Below are 21,195 nucleotides of genomic sequence, written 5' to 3' on the forward strand. Positions count from 1 at the left end.
GCTAAAAAAATTTTTTAATTCAGATCGACAAAATTTGATATTTCGAAGAATTTTTCAATGCTTAATTCCCATTGGTAATCAATTCCTCCCTAGAATTCTCCAAAACTGAATTATTTGGAGTTTTGTGGTAGGAATTTTCAAGGGTGTTTGGTCTTTTCCTCTGATGGCCAAAACCTATGGATTTAAAATTGGGCATAGATTTACATCTCCCAAAACTGCGACATTCTCTTGAATTAATTTCGAAAAAAAAATTCTTGGCCCAAAAATTTTAAAGACGGAAATTTAACCACATCAAATACCAATCTGCAATCAGTTTGCTTCTGAAATGTTCAATTTTGAGTTTAGTGGAAAAATTTTCAAGAGAGTCTGATTGGAGAATTTTTTCACTGATGAATCTCAATTCTAATGAGGTAGAAGTGATGGCACATCAATTATGTCAGTTTTTCTTTAAAATTTCAAAAATTAAATTTGTTGGAGAATTTGCCTCTAGCGCCATCTATATACAATATACTGAACTTGATATTTTCACAGCCAACCACGATTAGAAATCTGTAACGTATACGTCCTTACCTCGGTGTGATTCGGGCTACTCTTCCTAGATGTCGCCTTGTAGACAAACCCTAGAAAAATTTGGTGAATGCGTTTTATTGAAGCACATCCGCCAAAAAGTTATTCCTATTTGGTAATAATCTAATACCTTAGAAAAAGAATTTCTGATCAGATCAGTTTCAAAAATTTTATTTCATTAAAGGATCTTAAATCCAGAACACCTATTCACCATAAAACTTGACTGAGATATTAAGATTCTGAAAATTAAAATTCTCAAGCTTATTGTTGGAGGGTTTTTGTATACACAGCGGCTAAACTTTATTGCCTCCAATTCTTTATAGAGTTTGGAACCTAATTGTTGAAGACCACTTTTGGTCCCAAAAAATGAGTAACAATGTCTGGAACAAGCGGGTAATAAAACAACAAAATACATTTAGAAAGTTTACTTTTCTATAAATAGAAGCATATATGTGGCAGTAGTACCTTTAATCTCTACCCTGTTGATTACTTTAAGAAATAACATCTAAAACACAATGGAAGTTATCACAGTGCACATAAAATAGGTAGAAAAAAATCATTGTAACATAAAAAAAAGCCCTAAATACAAAAAAATGACATATACGCTATATGTTATTGTTTTCCAATACTGTAGTGTTTAATGCTAATGTGAAACATGTGAATAAATGTTTTAAACTACACAAATACATACGAGTAATAGCACTTAATGAACATATAAATATATGAACTTAACTAATAAATAATTTCAAAGAAAGTAAACATATAAAAAAAAATTGGCACCGAAATTCTTAAGATTGCAGAACGTCACAATATTCTTCGAAGTAAAAATCTTTTTCACTTGATTAAAACACATCGAATAAATTTATATAAGTCTCTTTTAAAGCTGCCTGCACTGATAATAGAAAACATCTTCCTACGATCCACTATTCAATAAATTGCTACTTTTCAATTGAATGAGTTCAAAAAATGTTTCGATAAGATTTTGCGATAATGCACGAGGATTTATGAATTTTTAAATTGTTTTGATCCGTTTTAGTTTTCGAACTATACATATATATATATATATATATAGAGTTTTCAAACTTCTAGTGATAATAAAAAAAATGATATTATTATTTATTTAGCACTTACAAATTATAAAATAAAATTATAGGTCAGTATCGTACCACGCTGCAACTTGGCTGTTGTCTTGTGGAGGAGTAGGAAGCTGATCAAAGTTCAAGTCCTGATCGGCTGTTTCCACTTCCATTGCACTATATATTGAACCGTTACCTCCAGTGTGGGATTCTAATTCTAATCCTTCCATACTCCCTACTGGTATCTGGTCATATGGTCCTGAAATTTGGACGTTCGAAAACTTGCAGGTTATGTCGATAACAATTTGACAGATCTGTCAAATTATTCTATGAACCAGAAATGTCGGATGCATAGAGTAATAAACGTAGATAGAGGGAGTATACGCAATGTTTACATGTCCCCAACATGGTTAGATTACGTTGTCGGATTGCGATATATTTTCAAATCCACAATTTTACTAGATCTTTATGAATGTATATTATATTGAATGAAATATATTTATTCGAGTAATTCCCGATTAAAAATGCAAATTTCAATATTTGGAAGCCGATATTTTTCCTAATTGTCGAATTTATAATAAGCAGAATATTTATTATTTTCCGTATCTACCTGCTGAAATCCAAGGTTTGGCAACTTTTGCTCTCCTAGTGTCATCAGTTGTATCACGTCGTTTGGCACGCTTGAAGTTTTTTTTCTGAATTTTTGATATATTTAGGTATTTATTTCAATATATTTTGAGTTAATATGAAACGTTGATTCACTATGATACATAAGAAGTGCGTTCTTTGTGGAGAAACTCGCGAATTGAGTAAAATATCGTATCACTGATATATTTTCATTTCCGCGCGCTTCATGTCAAATTTGATAGTTGTTGGTGACAAAATTTGCCTACTGAAAATGACATATGCTCCTTCTATCTGTTTATCAATCTGAGGTCGGATGCAACTAGCAATAACAATCATGCTTAAAAAAATTCTGCAATAATAGGCTATTCGACATTGTTCTATTTATTGACGTTCTCAACGATTAGACTTTCAAAACTTGTCAAATAGCCGATTCACAACAATCATGCATTTACACATTTAAACTTACGTTAAAATTTTAGGTTAGTACCGGTTTGGCTGATGGTAAGGCTAATGTTTTAGTATCGCCTCGATTGATTTGGGGTTAAGTTAATGAAAGTGGTGAACAATTTTTTTGTTATTTACCTCTTTGTTGATAGGGTTGGCCCCCATGATTACTATGGACACTGGGAGGTCCTTGTCCATACATACCGTCGTAAGGCTGGTCTGGACTCAAAATGTCCTAAAATGACGGTCGAAATGCCAAAAATCAAACACACAAAAACAAAACAAGAATGTGAAATCATATAAAAAAACATATAAATAAATTGTAGGGAAAAAGGACCCCGCACGGTTTCTATGGAAAATGGGTCTCAGTCGAATTGGCTGAAAATTTAGTATAATGTAGTTTATGAAGTCCTGATCAAATGTCTCCATGGGCACAACAAGATTTAATGTACAGTTTTTCAGATACAGGGTGTCAAACATGCAGAGAGAAGGTTGTTACTTACCTTTAGAAAATCAATAATGTGGCGATTTTTTTGTTACAAAAAGTTGAAGATAATAATTACAATCTCAATATTGTCGACATGAGTTGTAATGAGAAGTTATAAGACTCCATACACAGGGTTATTAATAATTACATAATTTTTATGTAATTCTTTAAACAAACTCAGTCAAACGCAAAAGTTCGTAGACTTGCAGAATAAGTAAAAAACATTTGATTTTAATATTGGGTGATCTGAGTTTACTATTATACGGGGTCCTCCACTTTTTTATTTGTAGTAATTTAATTTTTTTCAGGAACATATAGAAAAATCAAACATAAAAGTAGAAAACTAAATATAATATGATCAATCTTCTGCGGCTCTTGTCTATTTGTTGCATCTTGTACGGATCATATAATTCGGTTAGGGGATAGGCCGATATCGGATGCAAGCCATCAACAAATAATAGAATCCGTACATATTCATAATTACAATGTCTTAACAGACATGGTAAGAAATATTTTTAACGCAGTAGCCTTCCATTTGATTGATGCATCATCATGCGGTCGACCAGGATCCGTATAAGATGCAACAAATAGACAGGAGCCGCAGAATATTGATCATATTATATTTAGTTTTCTACTTTTATGTTTAATTTTTCTATATGTTCCTGAAAAAAATTAAATTACTACAACTAAAAAAGTGGAAGACCCCGTATAATAGTAAACTCAGATCACCCAATATTAAAATCAAATGTTTTTTACTTATTCTGCAAGTCTACGAACTTTTGCGTTAGACTGAGTTTGTTCGAAGAATTACATAAAAATTATGTAAAATATTAATGACCCTGTATACGGAGTCTTACAACTTCTTATTACAACTCGTGTCGACAATATTCAGATTGTAATTATTATCTTCAACTTTTTGTAACAAAAAAATCGCCACATTATTGATTTTCTAAAGGTAAGTAACAACCTTCTCTCTGCATGTTTGACACCCTGTATCTGAAAAACTGTACATTAGATCTTGTTGTGCCCATGGAGACATTTGATCAGGACTTCATAAACTACATTATACTGAATTTTCAGCCAATTCGACTGGGACCCATTTTCCATAGAAACCGTGCGGGGTCCTTTATGAAAAATAACCAGAAAAAAATTTTTACCTCACTAAAACTGTACCTAACTAAATTCGAATAATAACGACGTGGTAAAATTTACAACTATATTCACAATTCATTAGCAACACGAAAAACTAACAATGAAATGTGCAAAACCAAGCAAAACTACAAAACCTGAACCGAACTTCAACTCGGTTTGGTTCTCATAATACTCTTACCTTGAACGCTATACTGAAAAAAGAAAATTAAACTTTTTCAAGTTGTCACTCACTTGTAAATCAGCTCCCATCAGATCAGGGTTCCATCCGGTATCCTCTCTGAAGAGGGAGTTTGTCAACTCCATTGACAGCCGCTTCTTATCTAAATAAGTAGATATTTGTTAATATCTCATGAATATAAAATATTGCAACAATCACAATACTAGAAGTATTCAAAAAGCGTTCAGATCTAAGATGAAAGGAACTCCTAAATCGAATAGGTTAGGGTTCTTTGTCATTCCCAATTTTCTTTTTTTGATTTGAAACGTTGGAATATTTAAATAGTTTCAGGGTTTTCCAAGAGGTTTCATTTTGATCAGTAAAAAAAAAAAGTATATTTTAAGAGAAATATATTAATTCCATTTTTAAGGTCTTGAACAGATTGCAGAGTATTGGCATAGACTTTATTTTTCACGTGGTCCCAAAGAAAAAGGTCTAAAGGTGTTAAATCACAAGATCTGGATTGCCAATTCACCTTTTTGAGAAAAAACAAGGTCAGTAAATTTTTATTGCAAAAATTCGATTAGTTCGTTGCTTGTGTGGCACGTAGCATCGTCTTGTTGAAAATGAACGTCGTCAACGTCAATATCTTCCAATTCTGTTCATAAAAAATCATTCATTTCCAAAATATCGATGAGGAATAAACCTGGGTTTTCGTCAGAATTACTGGTTACAGCAGCAATATTCTCAGTTTTTTTTGAGCAACGCACAAGGTTTCGATTCTTTACATCAATAATTTGTCCCAACAACTCAAATTTTTCCAATAGTTTCACTCTTGCCTGCCAAGATGGTGCTCTATGATAATTGAAATGAATTTTTATTGAAAATAATGGAATATTCCCATAATTATTGTTAAGCGGTTTTTGCATTGAAAAATGTTGGTTGATCCTTCATATATGTATACATACAATTAATTGAACTCAATAATAACATTGTTCGACTTATCAAATTTTGAGGCATCACCATGTTGTGACTATTTAATTAAACTTCAATTGCTGAGCATTAAAAAAAATGTGGGGAACGACAATTATTGTCAGATCTGAGCGCTCTTTGTTGTGAACACTATTTTTACAGAAAATCGCAGTGCCTCTTCCATGCGCCAATGATTCTCTACAAAATTTTGAAATCAATTGAAAACCCTCAAAGTTTTATAGGATTCAGTTTCCATATGAATTTTGTACAGTAGTTTCAATGATAGAAGCGTTATTCTTATTGATAAATGTTTCCAGGATATTTTAATCAAATTGAATCAAGACGCAATCGATTAGACACCCTTTTCTCTGGGCAATATTGACTAAAAAAATTGTTTATTCTAATACCTTCTACATCTTCGCTCATGCGGAAAAGAACAGCTGCTGCGTATGTTGCCACTCCTACCACAAAGAGAAATTAGTTTTTAGGGTGTTAACGACTTGTTCACTGTTTCACTAGATAGAGAATAATTATTTCAACTCAAGGAATGTTTGTTAATTTTGATTTCTTTTTATAAAACTTTAAATCAAGCACTATTCAATTTTGACAGGTGTCTCCCTTATAAGTCAGTTGACAGCTAGGTTATGTACGTATAACTAACCCAATGTTGTAAAAGATTTTAACTATTTAGTAAATTAGCAGGCCTTGGAAATAATAGTGTTAGACTGGTTTAGTTATGTTAAGATTTTAATATGCCTTCAAGTGAAAAATTTTGATCCGGAGTTTCATATATCTATACAGGATGTTGCATGAATGACACAACGCTCTATTACGGTTAGGTTAGGTCTGAGAACTCTGTAATTTTCGTTTGAACCTCCAATTTGGAAAAACCCTATATTTTGTTGGTTATGTGAGGTTATGGAAAGGTTCACTTAAATGTTAAGTGTTACGTCAAAAACGGACGCCCTGACACCTATGACCGTTTTCACGCTAGAATGAAATTAGATACAGAAAAAGTTTCTATTCACCTCAAAATTTGAGTTTACCACCGCACTAAGTTTATTTCCGAAATTGTTTACGTATTTCTACATTACAGGAGTGGGGGGGTTTGAACAAAATCTCTCATTTGCCCTATTATGCGAGTCCAATAGAGTTAAATATGTGACAAACTCATGCTCTTCACGTTTTCAATCGAATCGAAAGCCGAATACTAACCTTCATTTCTAGAGTGCAACAACTCAGTCAATGGCGCAGTGGCGCCCTCCTGTTCGATCATCACGGCCCCTTCTTTATCGGCAGCAAGTTCGCAGAGAACGCCGGCAGCAACGCGTTGGATGTTCTCTATGTCGTTGAACAACAGCTGGACAAAGATCGGAACGACCATCTGTTGGCGGATGATGGCCCTGTTGTGGGACTCCCTCGCCAATATATGTAAAGCTCCAACTGTCCCCTCGACTATCTCCTCCATTCTTACACCGTCGGCGTAAGTCCCCGGAGCCTGGCTGCCTCCAGTGGAGACGCTTGTTCTCTACGTAAAAAAAAAAATTATAAATTCGATTGTGGAATCTCACACTAATAACGGGTGCTTTTTTTCGAGGTTAATTACTTTAAGTTGGCATTACTGTTCAAGATGGCGACCGATTTAACAGCTGTCAAGTGATTTATTCTCAGTTTGGTTTGGAAATTCATCATGAATAGACTCACGCCTGAACAACGCTTGCAAATAGTGCAATTTTATTTCGAAAATAATGGTTCTGTGCGGAATACGTGTCGCGCACTACGTCCATTTTATTTTGTTTAGCGATGAAGCGCACTTCTGGTTGAATGGCTACGTCAACAAACAAAACTGCCGCATTTGGAGTGAGGCTAATCCTCGAGTGTATGTCGAAACACCGTTACATCCAGAAAAACTGACTGTTTGGTGCGCTTTATGGGCTGGTGGAATCATTGGTCCGTACTTCTTCAAAAACGATGATGGCCAGAACGTTACAGTCAATGGTGATCGGTATAGAGCCATGATTACTAACTTTTTCATTCCTGAATTGAACAACCATGATGTCCAAGAGCTGTGGTTCCAACAAGACGGCGCAACGTGTCACACAGCTCGTGCCACAATCGATTTATTGAAAGACACGTTTGGTGACCGCTTAATTTCACGTTTTGGACCTGTGAATTGGCCTCCAAGATCTTGTGATTCAACACCGCTAGACTACTTTCTGTGGGGCTATGTAAAGTCATTGGTCTATGCGGATAAGCCACAAACCCTTGACCATTTGGAAGACAACATTCGCCGTGTTATTGCCGATATACGGCCACAAATGTTGGAAAAAGTCATCGAAAATTGGACGTCCAGATTGGACTACATCCGAGCCAGCCGTGGCGGTCATATGCCAGAAATCATATTTAAAATGTAATGCCACAAGATTATCTTGCGGATAAATAAAATTCATGTCAATCGAATAATCCATCGTTGTTTTATTGCAATTTAAAGTTCTATAGCTCTAAAAAAAACACACCCTTTATAAATGAAAAGAAACAAGATTGTATTATTTCAAATACTAGACTGATATATCGAGTTGTAAAAATTGTCTTGAAAGAAAGTTGATTAAAAAATAATTTTTGCACTATTCAGTTTTCTGGATTATTTGCAGTTTGACAGGTGAAATGACTTTCATGACATTTGACATTCGCTGAAAAACTTAACAAAAAAAAACCAGAAATTGATATTCTGGCCACTGTTGTTATTTCTTATGCGGTCAAGTTCTTACCCTTTGGGTATCTTGGAATGATCTCATCAACAGCTGCACCAGATGGTGTATAGCTCCGTGTTCTCTCAAAGGAGCATGGTTGGCCGGGCAAAGGGCCAAGTTTCTGATCAGGCCAATAACAGCTTTGACCAATGGCCAGCGTGAAGGTGGGTTCAACAGTTTAACGATAACCTGAATACCGTAGTTCAATCTAACTGTATTCTGTGCCATCTCGGATTCTACATGTCTGAAAATAAGGATTACAATATGAAATAATAAGAAACTTCGAAACAAGGAAGTTAACATAAAATTAACATACAGCGACTAAAATCGAAAAATATTCAAGTAAACTCCCCTTAAATAACAGAAAAATTACAATCAGTTGCCTATCTATGAAGTTGAATGCTTTGATTGCGAAAAAGTCTAAGATAGACTGCAAGGAATATTCTTATTATACAGGGTGGCCCATTTCAAAAGATTCACTGAAATAATTCCTTGGGAAGAGTCTGGATCAAAAAATGGTTCAAATTAGAGTTTGCTTATAAAATCATTGAAAATTTTGGAATAATCTAAAAAAAATAATGTGAATACAACCGAAGGTCAAAGGTATTGAAATGTATAATGAGAAAGATCATTAACTTTGTGTTTAAGTAAAAGTTGTAGCCAATAGTAAGGCAGATTAGAATTACTGATGGGGGTAGCACCCTAACCGTTTAGCTTTAGCATGTTAATTCAGTCAGCGACCTGTAGTTTCTAAAGATGACAACTTTGTTGTCAAAACTTGCGTCAAATTCGAAGCACATCACTCGACATTTTCGGCAAAAATTAACTTTGTTTTTTGTTTACAAGATGACAAATGATTTGAAATGTTATGAGTTATGAATGAATGACACCTGACACCTAGCGCCAATGGTGGTCATCACTGCTGATACGATACAGAACACTATATAACTCTTTGTTCACAACGTTGCCAAATGGTTTGACTATTTAATCGCGATTTGGTTAATCGCGATCATCTCCGGACGGGTTGATGCATGGTGAAACAGAAAACACTGTTAAGCCTGCTTTAGTAACAAGCGGAGTTTAATCAATCTGGGATCAAGTGCTGTTTGGTGAAACTGGGCCTAACCGTTTAGCATGTTAATTCAGTCAGTGACCTGTAGTTTCTAAAGATGACAACTTGCGTCAAACGCTTACCTTGAAGTCAGATGACGAAGTGCACAAACCGCAGGCTCTGTTATCTCCTCCCTGTCTCCGGCGTTCACGATGGTTCTGACCAAGGCATCGACGCCTCCAACTTGACAGACCGTCACTTTGTTCCTCTGATTGTTGCACGTCAAATTCGACAAGATACCAGCCGCGCAGGTCACTACGTTCACGTCGGTGGCCGCAAGTACTTGAACGAGGGATCCCAGCAAGTTTTCGAGTCCGTCCACCTTGGTGGCTGCGTCTGACAAGTTTCGGAGGGTCCAGAGACAGTTTTGGACCAGACGTTGGCTGGGACTGCCCAGATGCATGGCGAGGGCTTGCATGCCCCCCGCCTCGACTATGGCGGGCTTGTTGCTCGAACACACAGAGAGAACCTAGAGACGAAACGTATCAACACATTTCAAAGTTATCTCGAAAAAATTTGAAGAAAAGCACTCCTTCTACGACGAGATAGACAATAGAAAGAATGCACCAAAAAAACCAACAAACCTTCAACACCCTAGAGGTGGTCCACAGCAACTTCTCGTAATCGTAACTCCTCATGATCCTCACCAGCTCGATGGGGCCCTGGGAGGCAAGGATGATCAGCTTGCTCTCCTGGTTACCATAGGCCAGGATCTGAAGGCAATCGGTGACGATGGCCAGGAATTTGACGTTGTTCCTCTGCAGCAGAGCGACCATCTTTTGCAGACCGCCGGCCAGTCTGACGGCCATCTTGGAACCGTCCTGGTGGAGCAACAGGTTGTGCAGGGTGGTGATGGCGTAGAAGAGAACGCTTTCGACTGGGCTACTCAGCAGTTTCACCAAGGCAGGAATGCCTCCGCTCTTGAAGATGGCCAATAAACCTTGCCTGCAAGTAGTAGTTTTCTTTTTTAGGTTAAGTGAGGTTAGGGCAATGAATAATTGCAAAACTAGAAAGCTTTTTCGTTTTTATGCCAGATATTTATGTATTAGTTTCTTCAAAATGCAGATAAAGGTCTACAGGGCGTTCTGAATAAAATATGAGTTGGTTAACACTGAAAATGCAAGTGACTGCGTGAAAAACATCTAGAAAAGTCTCCAAAACCAACCTGTGATGCGACAATTTGTGCAGGGTGCCCACGGCTCCCTTGGTGGTCTCCAGATCGTTGGAGTTGGAGATGGCTCTAACCAAGGCGGCCACCATCTGAGGGCTGTTCATTATGGCGTGTCTGGAAGCCTCCTTCTTGGACAGCTGGTGGACCATCATCGCTGCCTGAGACACCACCACCTGGTCTTCATCGTTCAACAGCTTTATCAGCTCCGGTATGGCCCTAGTGGCCAGATCGGCGTCGTCCTGATAATTGATCAGATTCACAACGGCGTGTTTCAGCATCTGAGATGGTTCAGAAAGACGTTGGACAGCCGTCTGATGTGTGTTCTCGAATTGAGTCGATGGAATTTCTATACCTGCGTAGGTGGAATGTATTTAGTACTTGAAATTGTTGAAATGGCATGATTACTTTGTAAAATAAATCTATTTAGTACGTTAACCCAGTATATTTCGATATAAATTCTGTAAAAAACGTGACAACGTTGTAAAATAAATCTGTTTTAGTTCGTTAATCGAGTATTTTCGATTCAATTTGAAAAGTTTCAGTTGGAATATCTGGCTCCGAAATAATTCGTAATTCGAAATAATGCCTGAACGAAGCAAAGCTTTAAAATAGGACATAATTCACTAAAAAATTGAAATCCTTCGAATTCGCGAATTTCCCTTTTCGTAGTCTCAATAATAAGTTTGGCAACCATGTCCGCCAAATGATCGACGTATATCTCCGATTGGTCAATTCAAATCAAGCAGCTGATCGAGCACCAATCCAGATCAATTTCCAGGACGCTGTCCATAGAAATTTCGTTCATCGAATTCGGATTCCACCATTTTAAAGACTCGTATTAAATTGTATAATATTGAATTGTATCAAATAGTGTCATATCACATTTGAATAAATCGCTTGTTGAAGAGAAAATGTGGAAATATTCGGAATCCCGCCTTCTATGTAATAAATTCGATTTCGAAGTGCCGCTGGAGGATTTATATCCAGCTAATTATTTACATCCTAAAATCAGGATCTTGTACAACTCGGCACTCAAACGATTCCAGAAAGACAATATCACTTCTGAATTATTATTATCTAGTCAAAACGAGGGCCCCAATAATAAAATCTCTCTGAAGGACAATTTGTTGAATACCAAACACCCAAAACTGGATGGAACAGCACAGTCTTTTATTTGGCTTATTGAACATTTTCTTGGACTGCTTCCACTACCACTTTTGGCACCTTACATGAATGGATACTACTTCAACTGGTTCTATTTATCACAGAAATGCACAGGTATTTTCAATGATAAAAATTACAAGAGAAAAACGAAGAATTTCAATTACTGCGATATTCAAATACATACAGAAATTTCGAGGTTACCTGCCCAACATAAACTTTTATTAAACGAACATATCGAATTCATAAGGAACATATCATTCATCAATGAAAGAAAAAAGATGAAGAATGTTATCTACTACAGCAAGTATTTCACAGCTTGTCTTTTACTGAGACCTTTTCGCTCAGGTTTAAATGAAAATTCAGAAAAGGATTACTATTTTCTTATAATATATCTAGTATTAAGATGGCCTTATATAAGTAAAATAATGGTAGAAACAACACTTATAAACGAAAAGCTTGAGTTAGACCAATTATCTCTAGTATCAGGACAGTCTTTCGCATCTAATAAATCGGTAAACAATGTTGAGGAAAAGATAAATATGGACAGAATTTCAAATTCGTCTGACAGGAAGTATTTGAGTAACTTAAAGAATTTTAGAACTTCTTCAGAAATGAGCATTGCTCATAATGCAGTTCAAAGAATATCTAAAGAATTATCTGCAATCACTGTGTTTAATGAAGTTGAAGAACGTTCAATTGAAGAACCTATAGATGACATTGAAACTATAAAACCTAAAAAAGATTATACTGTTTCCAAAGAAACTGCCACTGAAATTGAACAGAGTAAAGAATGCCATTTGGAAGTGAACCAAAAGGAACAGAACACCACTAATATGATAGGAGATACCGGCACAAACATTTCAGAACAAAAAGAGAAGGAAACAAACCAGATAGAGAAACATGTTTTGTCATCAGTTGAAATTCAGAACAATAAAGAAAAATTCAATAAAAGCCAAAATGAGGAAGAACCTCAAAATACTAATAAAAAAACAAAAGTTTTAGAGTCACATTCTACACCAGAAGTTACCAGTAAAAGCCCAGAGAATATCAACATAGATACCAATATCTTGAAGAGAATTTCTAAAGTTGGTTGGACTTACACTCCACCAAAAGGCAAGGAAAGGCAAGAGACTCAGAACAACAATGCAGAAAATGTTGCAGATGACGAAATCACAAATCAAGAACTGATAGAAAATTCTCAAAGTGAATCAAGTTTGAGGAAGTATCCTAGTGTGAAAAGCTTTAAATCCAGATTATCCTTCCTGAAGATTAAAAAGAAAAAAAGTGGAAACAGGACATCAAGTACGAATTTTAAGTACACTAAAATATGTTCTTGAATTGTAAGTTGTAACTTGTTTACAAAATAAAATAAATTGTATGAAAAAACTATATTTTCACTGACCTTCTTCCAAAGTTTCTGGAAACATGGCAGCTCTGACTCTCTGTGATCTAGTCTGATTCAGTTGACTGTTCATCTCATCAACTTGATCCTGGGTAAAACCTTGGGGGTACCCTTGATCAAGATCGAAAATATCCATGTCTTCTTCTTCCTTTCCTGTTAAGGATGGTACTTGGGTGGCTGCTCCGGAGTGGATTCCAGAGTCACCCATGTAGGAATTTTGCTGCCACATCAGGGTCTGTTCCTTTGCGGTCATTTCGGAATTCTGGTAATGGCCAGAAACTAGACAGAAAAAATCGTTGTAATAGGAGCGCAAGTAGGGGAAAAATGAAGGATATCAAATAACAGTGCTTTCATCATTTTGGTCCTCCCAGATTACTTTGTTTATCAACAAAAAGGTCAAATTTTGAAACCAGAAGCCTAAAATTTTCCAAACTACAAAATGCAATAATAACACCTATAGTAATTCAGAACTATTTCAATTTAAGCACTTATTTGATAACCCTTCTATGTTAAGATAATATTTACTTACTTGGCCTGGTATTCTGATTCATATATGACATTTTGAAGGTGATTTTCACCTGAAAAATCATAAAAGTCAATATAATAATCTAGAGACTAAATTAAGATTAATAATTCTAATAGGAGGCATTGAACGATTGAGCTCTAAACAACTTCTGCCCTTTTAATTTGAATTTACATTTCTCTATGAAAAAGTTAACGAATGAGAACAATAATACTGATAACTGAGAGTGATTAATTATGTTATGACACACTCAATTAATAATCAACTAGGAGTAAATTGATATTTTTCCACTAAAATTTAATCTGATGCAAGAAAGTATTGTGAAAGAAATCAAATCCTCAACTAAAGATAGTATTGCTCACAGTATTTTCATAACACCAAACAACGAATTCAGATGGAATAAGTTATTTATATTGGAATTATGTGAGTTGTATACTTGATATGATGTAGTAATACAATAGAGATCACAAACTTTAAAAATGTATATTATATACACAAAGAAGAACTTTGATAATTAAAATTTCTTCGTCGTAAATTAAGTTATGGATTACCTCCAAACAATAACCGCTAAAGAAATATCACGATAAAACTGCACAAACCCAATTTCAATATTCTCTAAAAAGAAAGAATTAGTCATTCCACCATGTTGAAAAGTCAAGTGCTGGAATCTGGAATGCTTTTATTTGTAATGAAATGAACTCCGTACACTACACCCTAGATATAACACTTTTAAATACCTTAAAGATGTGTTAATCGATTATCGATCGATTTGTTTTGCAGTTACTTTGTCACAAAAGGGGTGAAATCACTTAATTTACACCGCACCCTGTATGTTTAGGCAGTTTACACACAAATTGACAATTATTGACATGGAAGTCAGTGAGTCACAGACTCAAGACCGCAAGGCTCGCATCGGACATATTTGACTCATCTTTTCCAAGTAAACAAATATACTGCACTATTTCAACGATTTCAACTTTGAGAGGAAGAAGTGAGAAATACTTTCAATTGCATTGATATGTTGTCTAGGACTTTAGTAAGGGTTTGGAATGATAATTATTTAATTCATTATTTGGGAGACCACATTGTATTTACAGTATTCTGCAAAAGAGATGATATAGTATGATAAAAATGGTATAGATGGAGCGACCGCAATTTTTTTAAATTGACTAGATAAATAATACAATCATTGATTGAAGTTTGAAATATTAGTCAACTATTCTGTTAACTGCGGTATTAACATTGTATAAACATTACAATGGTATTAGTTGCGATTATTAAACAGCCCAAGAACTGTTTTTAGTACTAATAGCAATGTAGAGGTGTCATTAAAAAAAACAGACTTGAAAGAATTATAGTCATTGCAGCTTGTGGTACAGTTATATTCTGAGAATATAGTCACCTTAGAATATAGATACTTATTAATGTTCTAAGATAGTCACTAAGGATAAAGATAGGTTCAATGAATGGAAGCAGGCAATCAACAACTAATGAAAATTGATCCACAAAAAGTTTATAAATCGAAAAGGCTCTGTCATAATCATTTTAGGCCAAATATGTTTCGGGTTGTCGAACACTTAAGCATGCTGTTCCAAGTTCCAACACTAAATCTTTTTTGTATGTGAAAACCACATTTTTCTAAAACATGGAAAAATGTACATATATGTACATATTAAGAAGTAAGGCCGGCCATACATGTTGCGGTGTACCGAAGAGGTGTTGCTACAGGTTACCTTTGTGCAGGCAAACCGGAACGTGTGTGCCAGCCTTTGCCGTTATACCTGCGCACGCGTACCGGCCTGTACAGGTGACACTAGTGCGTGCGTACCGAATTTCATTTCGCACTGGTTGCTAGGCAACAAATACGAAATGGAATATTTCGTAATCGATCTGCTATTTTCGATAACAAAAACTGGGGTAGCTTACAGACAGAATAGGCTGAGATAGGAGACCGACAAATAATTGCAACAGTTTGTGCAAATAATTTTGTTGCTATTTTCAAGATATTAGATAATTAATATGGAAAGTGATAGTGATACTGACTTGGAATTTACACCTCTAAGCACAAGAGAAGCAGCAAATTTAAGAACACTCGGTTCATTACCGGACGCTTCCAAGAAAATGTACATTCGAGCTTATAACCTATTTCTAGAGTGGAAAGTAGAACAAAACGCACAATCGTTTTCTGAGAACGTTCTAGTTGCTTATTTTGGCGAGTTGGCTGAGAAATTCAAAAGTTCGACATTATGGGCACAATACTCAATGTTGCGAATGACTCTCAGTACTCATAATAATATAGATATTGCAAACTACTTAAGACTGAAAGCATTCCTTAATCGACAGTCTGACGGTTACAGACCCAAGAAGTCGAAGATCTTTACGGCAAATGACATCAATAAATTTATTAAATATGCCCCAGATGAGAAATATTTAGTGACAAAAGTAAGTTTTATATACATTCGAAATGAAATATATACTTATTTAGTCTGTATTTTAGGTCGGAGCAATCATGGGCATCATTGGCGCTTGTAAAAGACATGAATTACACCAAATGAAAATAACTAATTTCATTGATTTGGGTTCAGCTGTTTTAGTAACTATACCAGACACTAAAACCAAAAGTATACGAAGTTTTACAGTAACTAGTCCTTACTATGAAATTTACAAGAAATATGCAAATCTCCGCCCTTCAGATGCATATAATCCATGGTTCTTCATTAATTATCAAAAAGGAAAATGTACCGGCAACAGAATAGGCGTGAATAAACTTGGAGGAATGGGAAAAGAGATTGCTAAATATTTAAAATTGCCAAACCCTGAATTATACACCGGACACTGCTTTCGTCGATCTTCAGCAACAATTCTTGTGGATGGTGGTGCTGACATAACTAGTTTAAAGTGTCATGGTGACTGGAGGTCCACGGCAGTAGCCCAGGGATTTATCGATAATTCGGAACAAAATGTGTTCGACATAGGTAATAATATTGCAAATGCAATACAGTGCATTTCAAACATACCATCAACTCCATCAGGAATAAAAAAATCTTGAGGTGCCATCTACTTCGACAATAGAAAATCAATATGTAACTCACAAAATAGCAAGTTTGCACTCGTTTGCAAAAACCGCCTTCGGCTTGTGTCCCAAACTTTCAAACCCATGCAAAATGTGCATCATTTGGTGTTCGTTACATAAGTTAATATTATTTAAGAAACTTGCATTGAACAGACTTTTTTCAGGTGTGACTGGCTCAATTGATACATTTTGTAATGTATCGGCATCCACTAGTTCCCTACAAGAGATTTCAAATACTTCTTCTCAACTGTGGGCACTTGATAATACTGTTACTGAGATTTCAGCATGTACTAAACCTTCTAATAGTGATCAAGGTAATGAACAATGTATTGTAATTTTAAGAATTTCTTTACTTTTCCCAACACCTGTCTTTCGCTACCTATCTTCTGTACATTTAAAATTGCACAGTCTACAGATAAGTAGTCTTTGTAGGTAGGTACCTTTCTTTTCTATCAATTCAGCTTGAAGTTCCAGCATGGCTCTTGTCGAAATGACAATACCTGTTTGAGATGATTTCCAATTTTTTTTATAGCCTACTTCAATATCGGTACATATTTTGATGAATTCTTCCAAAAATTCTTCCATTTTCATTATAGATATCATTCTTAAATTTGCGTATTGCTGCAGATGGAAGTCATGAAGTGAAACTATTTTTCCACCCGTTCTAAAAACCATGTTGTCAAATATTCTGGCTTATCTGCTACAGCTTAATAAAAAAAATTTAGTCAGTGAAGCAAATGAGAAACTAGGATTCACATATACAAAAAGTTGTACATATATCTTCCAAAAAAAAGGGCCCCATAGTCAATGCAAGATTTTTTCAATAAAAAAAAAGCTAGTGTTCAGATATTTGAATAATACTAATATGAAAAAAGTGAACCTAAAGATGTAATACATAAGAATATTAGTATCAATTAAAGTTAACTAAAATAAAACTCAATCCACACCTCACATAAACAAGAATATTTTGTGGGTTTACAATTTTCTGTTTACATTCTAACAACCCTATCTTTTCTTCTTGATGGGTCTGTGGAAAAAAGTTCCATTAAGAAACCTTTTTGTGCAGAATTAGAAGAATTTACTGCTTCACAACCAGGTATTATAGAAATGTGTTTGATTTAATTCAATAGAAATTATGGTAGAAGTGTTGAGAAAGTATCCAGTATAAATAAGAAACTCTCATGTGTCGATTCTTTATATTTATAGAGGACAAATAAAGAATTTTTTGATTTGATATCATGGTTTAAGAGAACTCAAATACTTATAATTGAGAGCAAATATTTATACGATAACTTTGCCAAAATCCGATAATTTTGCGTTAAAGATTCATCATCACAGTAATGTTCTGCAATTCTGTAGGGAAGGAATCTTGATCTCCCTAACTAATACTTCAATCAACCACGTAGTGGCGCCACTAGTGGCCCTATTTAGGAGTGGCTGTCATTTCAGCCGCCATTTTCAGTCTAAGTTCTTTTGTTTACTCTCCTCGTTTACATGATTTTTGGCTTTTATTCAAAATAGAAGGACCTTTTTAGTGATAAAGTGAAAAAATTTCACGGTATGGTTATTTGTTAATGATAATTTTGACCTGGTATCCTTTTGCTATCGCTATCAAACTGTTTTGTTTTTTGGATAACCCCAAAATCTTCGGTTTTTTTATCCATTATATGATATCGAAGCCGAAATTTCGATGAAATAAGAGTGTATCCATATTTTTTTTTTAAAGATAAAACACATTTTCATAATGCCTGGTTGTTCTGCATTGAATTGTACCAATTCGTCCGAAAAAGGTTTTTTGATGAAAATTTTTCCCAGAGACCCAAAACGAAGAATAGAATGGGTTATTAATATGAATAGGGGCAATTGGAATCCCACACAATATGCCTGTTTATGTGAGGTATGTATTGAGTATTGATTATTTTAGTTTACTTTGATACTAATATTCTTATGTATGTAGGTTCACTTTGCTCCAGAAATGTGGGAAAAAACACGTGTTGATGGCAAGAGAAAATTGAAGTCACATGCTATTCCAACAATATTTTCATCGACAATACTACCACATCAAAGAAAATTTGTTTCTTTGAAACAACCTAGCTTTGCAATTGGTATGTGATTAACAATAATAATGTATTGTCATCCTCTGAATGATTGCAATAACATATCTGTTTGTTTTTCCGATGCAATTGACAACGAAAATCGATATAAAGATCCAGATATCGGAGACCCTTTGGAGCCAGAAAATATAGAGAAAATAATAAACACCGAAATTGATGAACCTGCCTTCCAAGAGGATGAAGCCACCCTAGTTCAACCACCTCAAATGGTGAGTAAAAACTTGTTATTTCTTATTTCATGAAATCAATCCATTAAATGAAAAATTAATATCATTCATTCAAATTATTATTATTTTTGTTTAAAAACTATTGTGTGAGCTTAGTTCCTTTTACCAGCAGATTTTGCTGCTTAAAAGACAGGAATAAATGAATAAATGAAAAAAATAAATTTATTGTGTGGTATTCCCCTGAAACAAGCGCGCTAAATCAATTAAAATGAAATTAATTTAAAAAAATCACTACCATAGTCAAATACTCTTAATTTTTAGATCATTCTGCCAGATCAAAGTGCTTCTACAATTCATAGTTCAAACACAGTCCTCCAAGCTGTGAAAACATTACAAGTTCCCAAGCAGTCTTCAACTCCGAATGATTCATGGTTCAAGAACGCTGCCACAGCAATTTTAAGGATCAACACGAATTTATCCTACTCAGTGATTCGACTGGAAAAGGAACAATCCAGCGCCAGCAACGCTAAAGAACATGAAGTCTTCAACAAGCTACAAGAGATCTTGAACAGTTCCATCAATTCCATGATCCAGATCAGGAAGAATTTGAGAGCAGAATTCATTTCGAGCATCAACTCCACTAAGTTTTTTCCAAAGACAGCCTCCGATACGGGAACCGCTAATTCTGGTCAAAAAAGAAAACTTCCTGAGTCTTCTCAAAATCCAGCAAAGAGATTGAGGATTCAAAATTCACCTGCACCAATCAGAATTGTCCTAAGCAACAGTACTGGGACAACATCTCATACTATCCCAGCAACATCTCATACTATCCCAGCAACATCACATACTATCCCAGCAACATCTCATACTATCCCAGCAATATATCATACTATCCCAGCAACATATCGAACTATCCCAGCAACATTTCATACTATCCCAGCAACATATCATACTATCCCAGTAACATATCGTACTATTCCAGCAACATCTCATACTATCACATCAAAACCTCATACTGCATCTAAAGGTTATTTGAAAGTGAAAAGTTTTGGACAGCTACAAACGGATTCTTTTCCTGACATAAGTGTGCCAGAAGTAGTGAATAATACAGAAAAAGATCCTCTCGAAGATGATGAAAATATAGCTGAAGACAAAAGTGAAAATAGCAAAGATGATGTTTATGAACCAGAAAAACCTTTAACGGAAATTATTGCTGATATGGTTACAAATGGAGTGGAACAAATTTATCCAATAGAGGAGACATTGCAAATAAAACAAGAAGATTGTGAATATACAGAAAATAGTGATGAAAGTGAGGACATAAATGATATAAAGATAGAGCACATCGAAATTCCATGGGATGGTATAAGTGAAGGAAATAATAGTGAACAAAACGGACATTTTACTAAGTGTAGTGAGAATTTCGTGAGTGACGTTGAAGTCAAATCAGAACCCGAAGAATATTTGTATAGGGTTGAAGATTGTTCTGTCCCAAGAAAGCTGTCTGAAGAAGGTTGAGAATAGTTATTTATAATACAAGTGCAGAAGGCATTGATATTCTTCCACCAGTTCAAAATTCAAAAACGAGCCACGAAGTGGCGAGTTTTGGAATGAACGAGTGGTAGAATGAGCCTTCTGTACGAGTATTATACATTATTTTCTCTAATTCATTGCATTTTCATTGAAATTAATGAAATATTTCCATAAATATTATTTAGTGATTTTTGCATTGAAAAATTTTGGTTGGCAGAACTGATTTCTTTAAGGCAATTTGATGAATTGACAGATAAAGCCATGGTGGAAAGTTCGGAGTACCAACATTTAATGATCAAATATAACCATGAAAACTGTGCGTTTCTGATATATTCTCGCACGATTTTGTTCTACAAGATGTGGAAGAATGAACGGAATAACCACAGAATTAGAGAAAAATAAGAAAATATATTTGTTGAAAATATTGGAAACTGTGGTTTTCCAAAATGAAAAAACGACTGAGAATGAATATTATATATATTTTGTTAATATTAAAAATTTATATGAATTTTATTATTAAAATGATGATGATAAAAATTTTTAAATAAATGCAGAATATTCTATTTCTATTAGACAGAACACAATTACAGATAGAGGAAGGTTTACTTACCTTGAAAATTTCATATCAATAGTACGAAAATTACAGAAAAAAAAATTTGGAGACTTTTTTATTTCAACTTAAAGAATTCAAACTAAAAATTATAC

At 34.9% G+C, this 21,195-nt stretch overlaps 3 protein-coding genes across 5 annotated transcripts; 2 read left to right on the forward strand and 1 right to left on the reverse strand.

Annotated features, from left to right (window-relative positions):
• Window positions 1-977: 977 nt before the first annotated feature.
• LOC123681276 (armadillo segment polarity protein) lies at window positions 978-14,624 on the reverse strand. Of its 3 annotated transcripts, none has more exons than XM_045619587.1 (12): window positions 14,341-14,624; window positions 13,610-13,658; window positions 13,081-13,359; window positions 10,509-10,866; window positions 9,928-10,288; window positions 9,427-9,812; window positions 8,251-8,476; window positions 6,698-7,010; window positions 5,890-5,943; window positions 4,585-4,673; window positions 2,853-2,949; window positions 978-1,902 (listed from the first exon to the last, which is right to left on the reverse strand). In XM_045619587.1, the coding sequence occupies exons 2-12, from the start codon at window positions 13,638-13,640 to the stop codon at window positions 1,715-1,717; spliced, it is 2,382 nt and encodes a 793-aa protein (XP_045475543.1). In that variant the 5' UTR covers window positions 13,641-13,658; window positions 14,341-14,624; the 3' UTR covers window positions 978-1,714. The 3 variants fall into 3 exon arrangements, with proteins under 3 accessions (XP_045475543.1, XP_045475544.1, XP_045475545.1); XM_045619588.1 differs by lacking the exon at window positions 14,341-14,624 and adding an exon at window positions 14,155-14,236; XM_045619589.1 differs by lacking the exon at window positions 2,853-2,949 and having other exon boundaries at window positions 14,341-14,517.
• On the forward strand, window positions 11,259-13,060 carry LOC123681277. Its single transcript, XM_045619590.1, has one exon. It carries the CDS (start codon window positions 11,426-11,428, stop codon window positions 13,013-13,015), a length of 1,590 nt encoding a protein of 529 aa, XP_045475546.1. The 5' UTR covers window positions 11,259-11,425; the 3' UTR covers window positions 13,016-13,060.
• A 122-nt stretch (window positions 14,625-14,746) lies between the features above and the next one.
• LOC123681275 lies at window positions 14,747-20,596 on the forward strand. Its single transcript, XM_045619586.1, has 5 exons — window positions 14,747-16,045; window positions 16,101-16,578; window positions 16,841-16,990; window positions 18,854-18,999; window positions 19,279-20,596. The coding sequence occupies exons 1-5, from the start codon at window positions 15,623-15,625 to the stop codon at window positions 20,473-20,475; spliced, it is 2,394 nt and encodes a 797-aa protein (XP_045475542.1). The 5' UTR covers window positions 14,747-15,622; the 3' UTR covers window positions 20,476-20,596.
• The last annotated feature ends 599 nt before the right edge of the window (window positions 20,597-21,195 follow it).

This window comes from Harmonia axyridis, chromosome 5 (assembly GCF_914767665.1).
Source record: "Harmonia axyridis chromosome 5, icHarAxyr1.1, whole genome shotgun sequence".
Classification (NCBI taxonomy): Eukaryota; Metazoa; Arthropoda; class Insecta; order Coleoptera; family Coccinellidae; genus Harmonia; species Harmonia axyridis.